The 13,446-nt window shown below is 34.1% G+C and overlaps 1 protein-coding gene and 1 pseudogene across 2 annotated transcripts; one reads left to right on the forward strand and one right to left on the reverse strand.

Moving 5' to 3' along the window:
* Nucleotides 1-78: 78 nt before the first annotated feature.
* On the reverse strand, nt 79-9,601 carry LOC137818395 (protein FAR-RED IMPAIRED RESPONSE 1). 2 transcript variants are annotated; one of them, XM_068621802.2, is made up of 6 exons: nt 9,246-9,601; nt 8,861-9,092; nt 1,099-3,256; nt 895-998; nt 576-658; nt 79-477 (listed from the first exon to the last, which is right to left on the reverse strand). In XM_068621802.2, exon 3 carries the CDS (start codon nt 3,251-3,253, stop codon nt 1,115-1,117), a length of 2,139 nt encoding a protein of 712 aa, XP_068477903.1. In that variant the 5' UTR covers nt 3,254-3,256; nt 8,861-9,092; nt 9,246-9,601; the 3' UTR covers nt 79-477; nt 576-658; nt 895-998; nt 1,099-1,114. The 2 variants fall into 2 exon arrangements, with proteins under 2 accessions (XP_068477903.1, XP_068477904.1); XM_068621803.1 differs by having other exon boundaries at nt 8,861-9,087; nt 9,246-9,540.
* A 285-nt stretch (nt 9,602-9,886) lies between these two features.
* Nucleotides 9,887-10,639, forward strand: LOC150024770 (uncharacterized; annotated as a pseudogene).
* Nucleotides 10,640-13,446: the final 2,807 nt, after the last annotated feature.

Raw genomic sequence — 13,446 nt, forward strand, 5'->3', positions numbered from 1 at the left:
ATTAAGAAAATCATGGGGATGTCAGAAAAAAACTGAGGTTTCTATGAGGTACAAGAAGAAATTCCCTTACAAATATGATTGGACAGCACGCATAACAGTTCATTTGGTTGATGAATCTATGTTACAACATACAACTGAAATGACATCATGGTCAAACATAGGAATGAATGACATAATAAACTGTTAACGAAACCATCCCAAAAAGTAAGAACTACAAGCCTTCATTGATGTTGTTTCTTTAAGTGGTGTGTGTGTATACATTTATGTTGACATGTCATTCACAAACACCAAACCCAAAATATAATTGTTTGTCCATGCCACGTCCTTCTATGAAGGAGAACCAAAAACATGGTAGTAGTCGTCAGACGTTTCAGCATATCGGTGACATGATGCTAAAGAGGTCCCACTTCAATGTTGTACAAATAAAATTATGGTCATAATATGACGACCACTACTCCAATTACATAAGATTATGTCCTGCAAACAACGCAATGTTAGTTATCTCTATTGAGAACGATGTTTTATAATAATCGTTTCATACCAAATTGGTTTGAACAAATTTAAATAAAAAATACCAAAAAATATTTGCTTGTGGAGGACATTGGTGTCCAGTGATGCCAGCAATGACAGAAACCCACCGGGATTCTAAACTCGAAAGCTGCATAGGCCAACATTTCAATAAGTTAGAAAATCCCTTTGTGCTGGCTTTTACAGATGTCAAATGTAATGTAATACCAAAACTTTATTACTATGAAATGTGTTTTGGGTTACCCCATATGGAACATGACACCCATTTGTTACACGGTGAAGCTTGTAAAGTACACCGTCTAACCAAAATTTAAATAAGTTCAGTCACCCCTACAGTAAGAAATGTATTTTGTATTTTAGACGAACCCTTGATGTTGCATTAGTAGTTGGGGCAGTTTGGTTATGATGTTGACTTCACTTTGAATGTGAACCCCTGGAAGTGGATCAAGGTTGTTGTCATTCGTCATGCACTACAAGGAACGCAAATAATCAGTCAACATGACAATTGAATATGACAACAAATACACAGTATGACTTATTGATTTCTGAGTTGTAGATTTATCTTCTCACACGTGGAGTGCAATCTTCATGAGCGGGGTTGTCCCTTTCTTTGAACTGCAACTAGGCTACGAATTTCTGGGTAGACAGTGAGATTGGACGCATCATTGGACTGGGGTGTGCTGTCTAAAGCATTTATATCTAACTGCCCACCATTGATGTGCTGTGTTGTTGTGGGGCCAGGGAGGGCATGAAGAGTGGAAAAGGTATGCAGATGCTGAAACAATAATTCAGTTGTCTCAGGTTTTTCACATGCCACCTGTGCAATTTCAGAAAATTTCTTGCACAGTGCATCATAACGTTTAATATGAGGTTCTTTATCTGTTATGTTATAAGATGCTTTGATGTAAGTATGTTTTCTCCGGACGTTTTTGCTCCACCTAATCAACACATACTTTGCAGGAACCTGTTTCTGTCTCTCTTGTGCCAGCACAACCAAACAATGTCTGCACAAAATCCCCTTAAACTCAAACAACAAACAATTACAGTTCACATTGTGGTTGTCACGATCATAACATACAATGTACAATCTATCACGGCTATGCCCATTGTGTATGAACTCCTCCATGACATCGTATCTGCAAACATCTCCATTGACCACGACATTCTGCACCACACAATTCATTTTACCCCTGAATTCTGTTTGAACTTCACCAAATTTTGCATGGGTATACTCTGTCTGGAATTGTCTTTCTATGAGGGACTGAGATCCGCATGGAATGACTGTGTTTAAGGATGCAAAGTCAGCCTCATACTCCTTCTCAGCCTTGTGTTGCAATGCATTGTCATACTGAAGTAGAAATTGCTGCAGGGTAGTGGTTGAATTGATGTACCCGTCAAAAAAAGCATTCATGCTCTTACTTCTTTGGGTTGTTGACATTCCAGCCCAAAAATTATTTTTCAAATAACAAGGTACCCATCTATGACGTTCATCATAAAGGGTTCCCAACCATTCATCGTTCATCAATCCAAATGTGTTTATAAATTTTCCCCATTCACATTCAAATTCATCAACAATCATCGTCTCATAAACCACAACCTTCATTGCATGTTTGATCTCCTTGTATTCACCATAGCCTTGCAATTTTTCAGGGATCTTTTTCATGATGTGCCATAGACACCACCTATGATGTGTTTGAGGGAAGACAACTGAAATGGCGTTTTTAATTGCTTTACATTGGTCTGTCACAATGCCTTGTGGGGCCTTGTACGACATACATCGAAGCCAACACTCAAACAACCATACAAATGTGTTGGTGTCTTCTGAAGACAAGAGTGCACAACCTAACAAAATATATTGTCCATGATGGTTTACACCAAGAAACGGTGTGAAAGGCATGTCATATTTGTTGATTAGGTATGTGGTATCAAATGATACAATGTCCCCAAAATCATAACATGCTGCCCGACTTCTTGCATCTGCCCAGAAAAAATTTCTTATGCGGTTTTCATCATCTATGTCAATGTCGAAGAAAAAATCCTTATTCAATTCTCGCATGCGTAAAAAATGGCTCAATAGTGCTTTACCATCACCATCCTTACCCAAGGCATGTCGTTGTTTACCAACATACTTTCGAACATCTCCTTCAACAAATCCTTGGCTATCATAACCTCCTGCAACGCTAGCCAATGATTGAAAACTTTTGTTGATCCTCACTCCTACATCGTCATTCTTCTCAAGATTCCTTTTCAATTTTAGTTTCCTATTACCACAAAATAACCTTGACTTTGTCGGGCTGAGATCATGAGAGTGTTCGTCAATGACAGACATTATATACCATTTGCCCTCCTTTCTTCCAACAGTAATACGAGCCTGACATTCATTGGCTTGGGTGGGAAGGGTCTTGATTTCTGTAGGGATAGGGGAGACATATTTTCCTTCTCTTGAACATACCAACATGAAGTACCTAATTTCATTGTCCACCCCTTTCTTTGAACTTCTAATCCTAATGCCAAATCCCTTTGTAATTGCATATTGTCTGTAGTAAGTCTTCACAGCTTTTGCACTGTCAAAACACATTCCAACCGTAGGAGCACTGCCAAAACACATTCCAACGGTAGGAACAGAGGGTTCAACATTGTCCAAAACTGTGTCATGACCAACAGCTGACACCTCACCTTCAACGATTGGAATGTCATCGAGGGATAAGTTATTGTTCTCGCTCATTGTCTGCACACGACAAAGTTACTTTCAATTACATGCGTCCAACCAAAGTTTACAATTACAAACATTAAATTTAAGTTCAATAATGTCAAAAGTAAGTTAATTAATATCGCACCACATAGCCAAATAGGAAGTTCTAAGCTTGCAATTAGGAGTCATGACTAAACTAGGTTAGGAATGTGGGTAACCCATTTTAATCATTTACATAACAAACCTTGTTAAAACCTATGCACCAACAAGTTCTGTTCAAAATTACATACATAGGAAGATATGAAGAGAAGAAACAAAGAGCAAATTTCACATTCATACATCAACATGTTCTCAGCTGCTAGCTACTTAGGATTTCATTGTATTTCATTTATCATTATGAGTAGCTAAGTTACTTATGTTGGGATTGAAGGATAATGTAACACATTTGTACTATTTTGATTTATAAATGCATGTATATTTCATTCCTATTTGATTTGATTTTGAGCTTAATGCTTGAAACGTGAGGAATCACTATTATTGTCTTTAGAGCTTAAATGATATTGGAAAATACTTTCATTTTCTGAACTAAATCAAATCAACCAAAGACATCAACATCTGGGATGGAGTTTAAGTATTTGGCTTTTACTATTCAATCATTAATGCATAATTAAACTACTGTAAGGGATTGATTATGGTAATTTGTTTTCTAGATAACCATGATTAAGGGATTAACTTGGTTTGGCCCTAGAGAGCAGTGGATCTGAAATGTATTGTATTTATAATCGTTGAGTGCAGATGAGTTACAGAGTCTATTCAATCCCAACATCTTATCAGATTTGAAACCTTCTCCTTTCGCATCAATTTTCAGTTATAAACTTATTTTGTTCTACACCATCAATATTTACAATATCTGAAATGAATGTTATCATAATTATAATAAAAAGTACAGCTACTATGTTTACACCTAGTCCTTAAGGATACAAAAACCCTTTATCATTTCTACTACAATTAACTCGGTCCACTTGTTGAGAGAATCAAAATAAATGAAAATCTAGAACCCATCACACATTTGTTCCGATTATTTAGTACTATATTTATAAAGCAAGTAAACACATAAAATAATAGATGCAGTTACAACTAATAGAGCAATTACAATTGATAGAGCAATTACAACTGATAGAGCAATTACAACTGATACAGTTTGATAAAGTAAACCAATGCAATTATAACTGAAATATTTATATGAAATCAAACATGTAATAAGTACAAGAACATTGACTATGTTTGACCATCAATTTTTTGTATTTTAAGGACAACTTACATATGTTTTACAAGAAATGCATATGATGGCCTCTTTTGATAGATTATTGTTGGTGTATATCAACTACATATGATTACCATGGTCAATTTTCTACAGGACAAACGATTTAAGACTAAAGCTATAGGAATTTAGTTTGTGACATGGTTCCATTTCTACAGCCCTTCCATTTGTTGTGACATGGTATTTGACTTGTGGCTTTGAAACAATATCGTATTGATTGCTAAAATCTCCATGACAATAAGATAGTAAGCGGAAGAGTGAAAGCAAAGAAAGACGGAGACAAGATCATAAAGGAATGAAAAACAGATTATCATAAATTCTTATTCTCACTTGCCAAAAAGAAGGCAAGGGGTATCTATATTTATACAACGAAATAAAATAAACATCGTAACAAAAGAAGATAGTTTAAACACACTAGACGTTTAAAAGACATAACATCTACTCATGCTAGACAATTGAAAAAGGGATCGTCTACTCACACCAGATAGTCTGAGAAAGATATCATCTACTCATGCTAGACGGTCTAGCAGAGATTGTCTCCTCCAAGACAGAAGTGCAAAAACTTAGTTTATCATCTGATGCAATATTATGAACAATATGAAATAGTTTCCTTGAAAGTTTCTTCCCTTAATGCTAAGCTGCAAAATTTTAGATAATGCCAGCTGTTTTTTTGTAATATTGGTGCTCAGGTGACTGGGATACAAAGCAAATACATTTGAAGGCTCTAAATGAAGAGAATGCTACAATGGGCACAACTAATAACAACTTTAGAAGAAGTGTTGAACCTATCTTGAGCTGCAGATTATACCATTTCACGCTCTGATCCTGGGTTTTGAGCTCTTTTGTAAACACATACTGCTGGTTTACATGGTTGAGGATGCTTATTAATCATTTCTTGGATTTCAAATTTGATTCTCTCATGGTGTGTGTATTCATGTATCTTATTCTGGTCCTATGATAACTCTTTTATTGGGCCATTTTAGAGGGTCAACTATGGGTAGTATCTAGGAGTCAGTAGATTCTCCTATACTGTTCTTGTACAACTTTCTAATTGTAAACGGGTTCAAGTAACTGATAAAAAAAAGGTCCAATATTGCTTATTATGTATGGTTAAATACATTCTATAAATGGTATACGCAGAAAGGGTAAAATCAAATGGCTGAGTTACAACTGTAAGGTTTGTGAACATGTACTCCCAGTACGAGTATGAGATACTGAGGTGATAAATTAGGTCAATTGCTACAGAAAGGGGTAGGAGCTAGTAAGGTTCAGAGTTTTTATTGACGCAAACATCCATATAAGAAGTTGCTGGGTTAGAATTACAATCAATTAAGTAAGGGGTACGTTTTTCCAAAGGGAAGCATTGTAATTTATTTTGTAATACTGCTGATGTGGGACACAAAACCCGTAATGCAGTTTGTGATAATTGGATCCCTAAAGTGCAGACTGTGAAACACGGGTGTAAGTGCAGAAAAGGCAAAATTTAACGGAAGCCTTCTTCTCGTGTCGTGAAAGTCCTTTGCTCAAGCCAAAAGGGATCAAGGAAGTATGAGCTAGTAAGATGGTTAGACCCCCCCGGGAAGAACCCAGAGAAAGTACCTATACAACAATATCTATTGTCCATACAAAGACTTGAGGTGACTAGCCATACAGAAGAATTATACTTGAAAGGAATGTCAACAAATTACCCCTGCATGAATGAATAAACGGCAAGGACCTTTTTTCTGCAGATTGGAGTAGGACTCTATTGTGTAGGATATTTGGGAACATAGATTGAAAGATATTTGGCATGTATGCTCGTGTGAAACTGTCACAGGTGGGTGGTGATAGCAGAACCACTCATGTTTGAGTATGATCTAGTGAGGTTTAGAGTTTACATTTCTGTACATGTAGTTTTCTGAGCTGTTGGGTCAGGAACACAATGGTTGATATTATACTGGACATATTTGTAGAGTTTCTTTGGCAGGTAAACACTTTGAACAACACATCTTAATAAGCAAGCACAAGTGCAAAGGATACATGGAATTTGGCTACTTTGAAAATGGAGATCAAGAACTCAGTACAATATCATCAAGGACTATGGAGGAAGAATTCAAATTCTACAAGGGATCATTTTCATATCTTCATCAGTACTTCTCTCAAAAGCACATGAAATAGACTGATTTTGTGGAGGTTGAGTAGTAAAGGAGGGTGTGTGGTCACTAAGATGTGGTACAAGTTAGTCACTTAGATGTAATATGCATTTAGATTATGAGATTATGGAGTGAACTTTGTCAGCATAGGAGTTGAAGCATTCCAAATACTTCTATTTAATATTATTCTTTATTAATGAAAAAAGTAAAATAAAAATCATAAATTCAAGATCAAATTACATCATACTTTATAAGTGATATATGTTGGATATAAACATCGGCATTAACTAAATAACCTTTTACTTGGAGTTTTGTTTTTATACTTCAAATATTTTACGTTTTCACTATTTATATTAGTGTGAAAATAATGTATCAGATGTCGTATATTCTATTGAAATACTTTGTATCGTGATTCACAAAGTCAAATATAACTATTTTATTGTCAAATATTGGTTGATTGATTCATTTATAAAATCTGAACATGGTAAGAAAGTAACATAATTTGAATAGTAATATTTGAAACTTTTGCAACTCTCTAAAATACAGTAACAAACTACCATGAGATTGTAAAATTACATTATTCCGTTGTTAATGCACAAGTCTTCTAAAATATAACATGTTCTTCCTAATAATAATTTTGGAGCAATAGAACTAACAAAAATATAAGTGAAACTAACTCATAAATTTCGCAATTGAAAAAAAATGTGGGAAATAACAACTTTATATAAAAAATTATTCTCTATTAATACAACTATTTGTAATATATAATAAAAAATTCAAAATCATCTTAAAAACATAAAGTAAGAGAAAATCACTTAAAGATACCACGTTCATGTATTGTCTTAAACATATTTTAGGAGTGACTGTAATTCAAAGACTTTGTTGTTAACATTTAAGTAAATCATGATATTCTCTTTTTTATTTCCTCTTTCTCTATATCTTTTTCTGTTACATTGTTTCTTTCTTCTCAGCTTCTTCTTCTTGCCTTCTCCCTGGTAACATTTGCAATTAGTGATGATTCATGCCAATTGATGCTTAAAAAATGGACATTACGCAAAGACTTATGGTGAACACGTAAATGGGTTTCTTAATGATATTCCGCAAAGGTTTTAAGGATCTGTCAAATGAACTTCACCAACTCGCCCAACAAGTAGTTAAGAACACTATTGGTAGTCATCATAAATCATAGAAATTAATAGAGTCCCACAACACATACATTATGTCAGTAACAAAACAGGGAAACATTGAAAGTCATGTAAGAAGAATATTAGAAAAACAAGAAAAAGATAAATGAAGAAGCATTGAAGAGTCAGGTCAATTGCCTCATTTTTAAAAATATCTAAATCTGTATCCCCTTAAGCAACTAGTGTTCTTTCTGAAGTTACTTTTGCAATAATCTTTGTTATGATTTGTCTACTATAATCTAGTGGGTACCAATTGCTACCAATATTCTTCATGAATCATAATGCCGTAGAGAACATCTCGTCACTCTTCTGTCTTTGATCGTATACAAAGCCACCCCTCCAAACCTATTTCACCAGTAGATATATACATATACGTGTTGTGTGTTATCCGATAAAAATGAAAAGGAAAGTGTCTATTCCTCCTATGATCAAAATGAAAATGGAATTACTAATTATCTTGTAAAGTAAACCACAAATGGTTATTTATCCAAAATCAAATGGCTAGGATAAGAATAATAGAGCTATCACACTGGATAAGAACAAGACAACTAAATTATAGTAATAAACCGCAACAGCTCTAAGGAAAATGATGTACACAATTCTACAATCACTAACCAGGGAATTACTTTTAGACGTGCTGATTTTTAAATTATAGTTTATAAAAAGATCACTAAGCTGAAACCACTGTCCACCAATGAAATGTTGACATTAACTCCACCAATTTCCATTAAATCACTCCATGTTTCCCACCACACGAAAAGTAATTCTTCCAGATTGATAAGTTCATTTGACAAAAGTTGTGACGAGACAAACATAGGAAACCTAAATTTAATGGAAAATAGGTCTAAACCATGGGTAGCTTAATTTTCCGAGTGCAGTTAAATATATCTGTAAAACATGATATTATGAACAAAAAATTACTTAAGCCTCTTTAATCAAGTTCCGCAGTTTTATTTGGGGAATTCATGGCAAAAAAAATAAAAATAATAAAGAACTGATTTACTTGGGGAAGTGTCGGGGGCAAGCAAAGCAATGCCCTCAGCAGCAGCGGTTGAGCACCAGACTTGAATAAGAAGTTCTCGTCGGTGCATGTGAGGCCAGAGAGCCAATACAGACCAAGGAATTCCAAATACTATCTCATCCTCCAGGTGCAATCCCAGTCTCAATACAAAACCCTAAAAACCTTCGAAACCCCAAACACTCCAAATCTATTAGGTTCCTGAAGAGACACTGACCTACCACGGGGAAAAAAATCAATTCAATAAAACAAACAATCAAAGTACTGAAACGAAACAAACAACAAAACAGAATCCATTCAAACCCTAAACCTAACTAAAAACCCTAAATTACATAGATGAAATAGCGAGACAGGTGAGGGATATACTTACCAAAGCTAAGTCCAGTGCTGTCCAGCAAGATAACGTCCAGTATTGTCCAGAAAGAGAACGTCCAGTGTTGTGCAGGTGAGAAGAGAGAAAGAACGCGAGACAGGGAGAAAAGACGGTGAAGAAGAACGCTATACAGTGAGGAAGAACGCAAGACAGTGAGGAAGAACGCAGAATAACGCGAGTGAGAGGGACACAATGTGTAGGATGTCGAGTGTGCCAGTTTTTTCACGAGAGAGGGACACAATGTTTTTGGTGTGAGTGTGTCCCTTTTCACGAGAGAGTGAAGAACAAAAACATTTTTCTCTTAAAATTGGATTATATATCATTTACGGTTTTTTTTTATCTGTTAAGGGATTATACATGGATAATCGTTACTTAAAAGTATAAACGTTTTTATATCTATGAGATAAAGTATTAAGATTTTAAAATCTTGATTTTTTATGGTATTTAAATCCTATCTCTCAAAACATAGCTTTTATTATGTTTAAAAAACATTTTTATATTTATGATTTATTTTAGTATTGTTTAAAGTAAAAAAAATATTGTAGTGTAGTTTTAAAGAAAATGACGTAAATGAAGAGATAATAATTTCATATGATATACTCAAAGTAAAATTAGTAATAATTTTTAGTCTAACAATCATGAAAGAAAGAAGTAGAGGCTATTTCTATCAAGATACTAATTTTAACTGTTTTTAGTGTTAAAAGTTTGGCCACAAAATAACAAATTGTAGATTCTAGAAACAAGTTAACATGGTAAAAAATCAATTCCAATATATTTGTGAAAATTTGAACAACATAATTTGTTTTTGGCAAGAAATAATTTTTTAGAAGATGAAAATATTTAGTATTTAGACATTGTTGGTGTAATCATATGTGTAGAAATAAGGAACTATTTTTTTTTCAAATAAATCAGTTAAGTATGTAGTAAAATTGGACTATAAAATAAAAATTACGATTTGGGGAAAGACAAAATCACAATTAAATTGAAGGATGATACTCAAAAATTCATCTTTGATATGTTATATGTTGCTAGTCTCCGTCACAACTTATTAAGCATGGGCCAACTATCAAGGAAAGGCTGTAGTATGGATATTCACCATGAATATTGCACAGAAGGTTTATTATTAAGGTAAAAATGACTTTAAATCACTTGTTGCCTTTGAAAAATAAACATAAAGATAACATTGTTTGAGTTCTATCATACCAAATGATGACTAGCTGTGGCATATGTGTTATGGACACTTTTATTTTTCTGGATTAAATTTTTTGTCAAATTACCTATTATATATATATATATATATATATAAATAATGTGTGTGAGACTTTCCAATTGGAAAAGAAACATTGGGAATCATTTCCTACAGGAAAATCTGTTGGAACATGTCACTCTAGAAGTTGGGGTGACAATGCGAGACAAATCATGCGAAGCAGCTTGCAGCCGCTGCACAAAACATGGTGCGTGCTCACTATTTTGACCCGCTGACCCGCTTAAGCCCACGCTTCATTGTAACATCCCAAAAATACCTCTAACTGTTATAATACAAGTTCTATAGGTTTATATACAAGCTTAGAGTTTTTTAAAAAAAAATCCTAATACATGATTAAAGCTTATAAAAATACAAATATTTACAATTTATAGCTCAAAACAAACTCTAAAGCCTTCCAGACTCTCCTGCACCTGTATGATCATTTGCTCGTGTACATAGGACAGTCATCGTAGTTCAAACATAACAAGAAAAGCAAAGATAAGCTAGTAAAAATAAAATTTTATAATATACACAATTAAACCAAAAGAGAAAACCAAATTACATGGATCAATTTCTCAATTATTCAATCTTCTTCAAATCCCAACATAAAAATCACATAGATCTCATATGGATCTACACATCCAAGATATTCAACAAACAGAATAAGATTTAATGCCTTCCAGAAGACTCGTATTAAGTAAGTCCTATCAGAGACTAACACCTGATCCAAAGATTACCAACGAATCCAACAAAAAGGATCAGGGTAAGTTCAATACAACCCAAGTCGTGCATCTCATATGTCACGATGTGCATGAACTCCCCCATCAACTTCTCACCACCTGATATCTTAGTCTATGTGACTTAGATCATCAGTGAAGCTCAAAGATCTCTGTTACCACATAGACATCAACACTTAATACACAAAGAAACATCAGTCCATACCTTATCCCAAATGTATGAATTCAATTGTATACAATTTTCATCATACAATATCATTCAAAACGAAATCCACAATATTTAAAACCTTATTTAACATAAAAAAAAACAACACTTAAATACTAAACCATCAAAATCTAATATTTTTACAAGTTTAAACAATATAAAAAAAAAACAACACAATATATAAACAAACAACATCCCTACAAGATAAACTGAATATTGCAAAAAAAAATTAAAGTTAGTTTTCCTTACCTGAAATTCCACTAATGGAAATTCTACCTCAAACAAGGGAACCACTCCAAAATTTAGGAACCTGTGACAAGTTATCCTAATATTACCAAATTTTAGTGTATGGTAAAACAAGTTGAGAGAAACACTTTTCTCAACTGTCCCTATCAAGATTGATGACTAAATCATAGAGGAAAACAGAGAATAAAAGATCTTTAGGGTAAAAATAAACTTACTCTGTTTGAAAATCTCATCGGGTAGAAATGTACCTTGACTCCTTAGCTACAACATGGCATGATCAGATTTCGAAATAGATGAGTTATGGGAGAGAAATTGCAGAGAGAAGGGAGAGAGGAACTTTAGAGAGAGAGAAAGTGTTATAATTGATGGCTTTAAACTAGAGGGGTGGTGAATTGTTTAAAGAGGGTTTTCGCAAACTTTTAAGCCAAGAATAAAATTTCTTCAAGAAACAAATGATAAGAAATTCAGTTTGCCAAAACACAAAGCAAAAACAACAGCACCAGAAAAACAATCGCTTGTTTCGCAGAAACAATCGGTTGTTTATACCAGTTTGCAAATATTAAAACTGAATTTAAAGAGATTAAGGAGAGAGAGAATGCACACAGAGATTTATACTAGTTCACTCTAAACCCAGAGCTACATCCAGTCTTCTCAGAAACCACTGAGGAAATCCATTAAGCAATCAAACCTAGATCACTTACAACACAACCAAGAAAGTGACCTTGATCCCCTCAAGACACACACTTCTCTTGGCCAACACACCAACACTAAGAATGTTGATCTTGATCCCCTCAAGAACACACAACACTACTCAGCAAACACACAAAGATTCTTGTTCAACAGATACAAGGATTACACTTGTTACAGAAGCAAATCTGAAATCAATACAAGCAGAAATCTTATCTCACACTCTTTGATCAATCTCAATCTCTAAGCAATCTCAACTTTTCAAAATCAGAATCTTGTAAAACTTAAATTTGTTTTACTATTTTATATCAAAGTTTGTTGTTTGTTATCAAATCTTAACAAACTCTTAATTGCCTTTAAAGATTGGTCAAAGCATTAAAAAATGGAGCGTAATCAGTTAGAAAATCATTTAATGCTCAGTCAAAGCACAAACCACTTTTCTGTTATGGTACCAAAACAAACAATCAGTTGTTTCATCGAATCAATCGGTTGTTTTGGTTTTAACAGCTCAACCATTTGAAAAACAGTTTCAACCTTTTCTCAAAACACCTAAGTATAAAACAATCGGTTGTTTCGACAAAACAATCGGTTGTTTTTCACTTAGTTTGAAAAACACTTTTCTTTTAAAAAGATTGAAAATGCCTATGCTTTGGATTCAATCAAGAGTGGATTACATAAACAATCTACCCCAGATCCTATCTAAGACAGCTCAGCAGCCTAGCCTTCAACATCCTTCAAAGGATTTGGATTCTTCAAAGCTTGAACACCACTTGGTTCAACAGAAAACATCGTAAGGAAAAAAAAGGAAGTGGAGGGGGGGTGGGGTGGGGGGGAAGATGTTTGATGGGTCTTACATGTATAACTCGTAACCCGCATTGGCCAAGTATGGGACGGGGCGGGCTAGCGAAAAAAGGTTTTTTTTTCAACACCCTATTAATTTCATAAATCAAATTTCGGAAGCCAAAATAATTGTTCCATATCCTGGAAGGTAAAATAATTGTTTTGGAAAGATTCTTTTGGATTTTTTTTTTTTTTTTTGCATTATGGAATTCACTTTTATATTATGGAAATTAAATC

The sequence above is a fragment of the Phaseolus vulgaris genome, chromosome 10 (genome assembly GCF_051622355.1).
Source record: "Phaseolus vulgaris cultivar YP4 chromosome 10, ASM5162235v1, whole genome shotgun sequence".
Taxonomy (NCBI): domain Eukaryota; kingdom Viridiplantae; phylum Streptophyta; class Magnoliopsida; order Fabales; family Fabaceae; genus Phaseolus; species Phaseolus vulgaris.

Bases quoted from the DNA above. Each gene is read 5' to 3' on its own strand.
- LOC137818395 (XM_068621802.2), bottom strand. From the start codon at position 3,253: ATGAGCGAGAACAATAACTTATCCCTCGATGACATTCCAATCGTTGAA.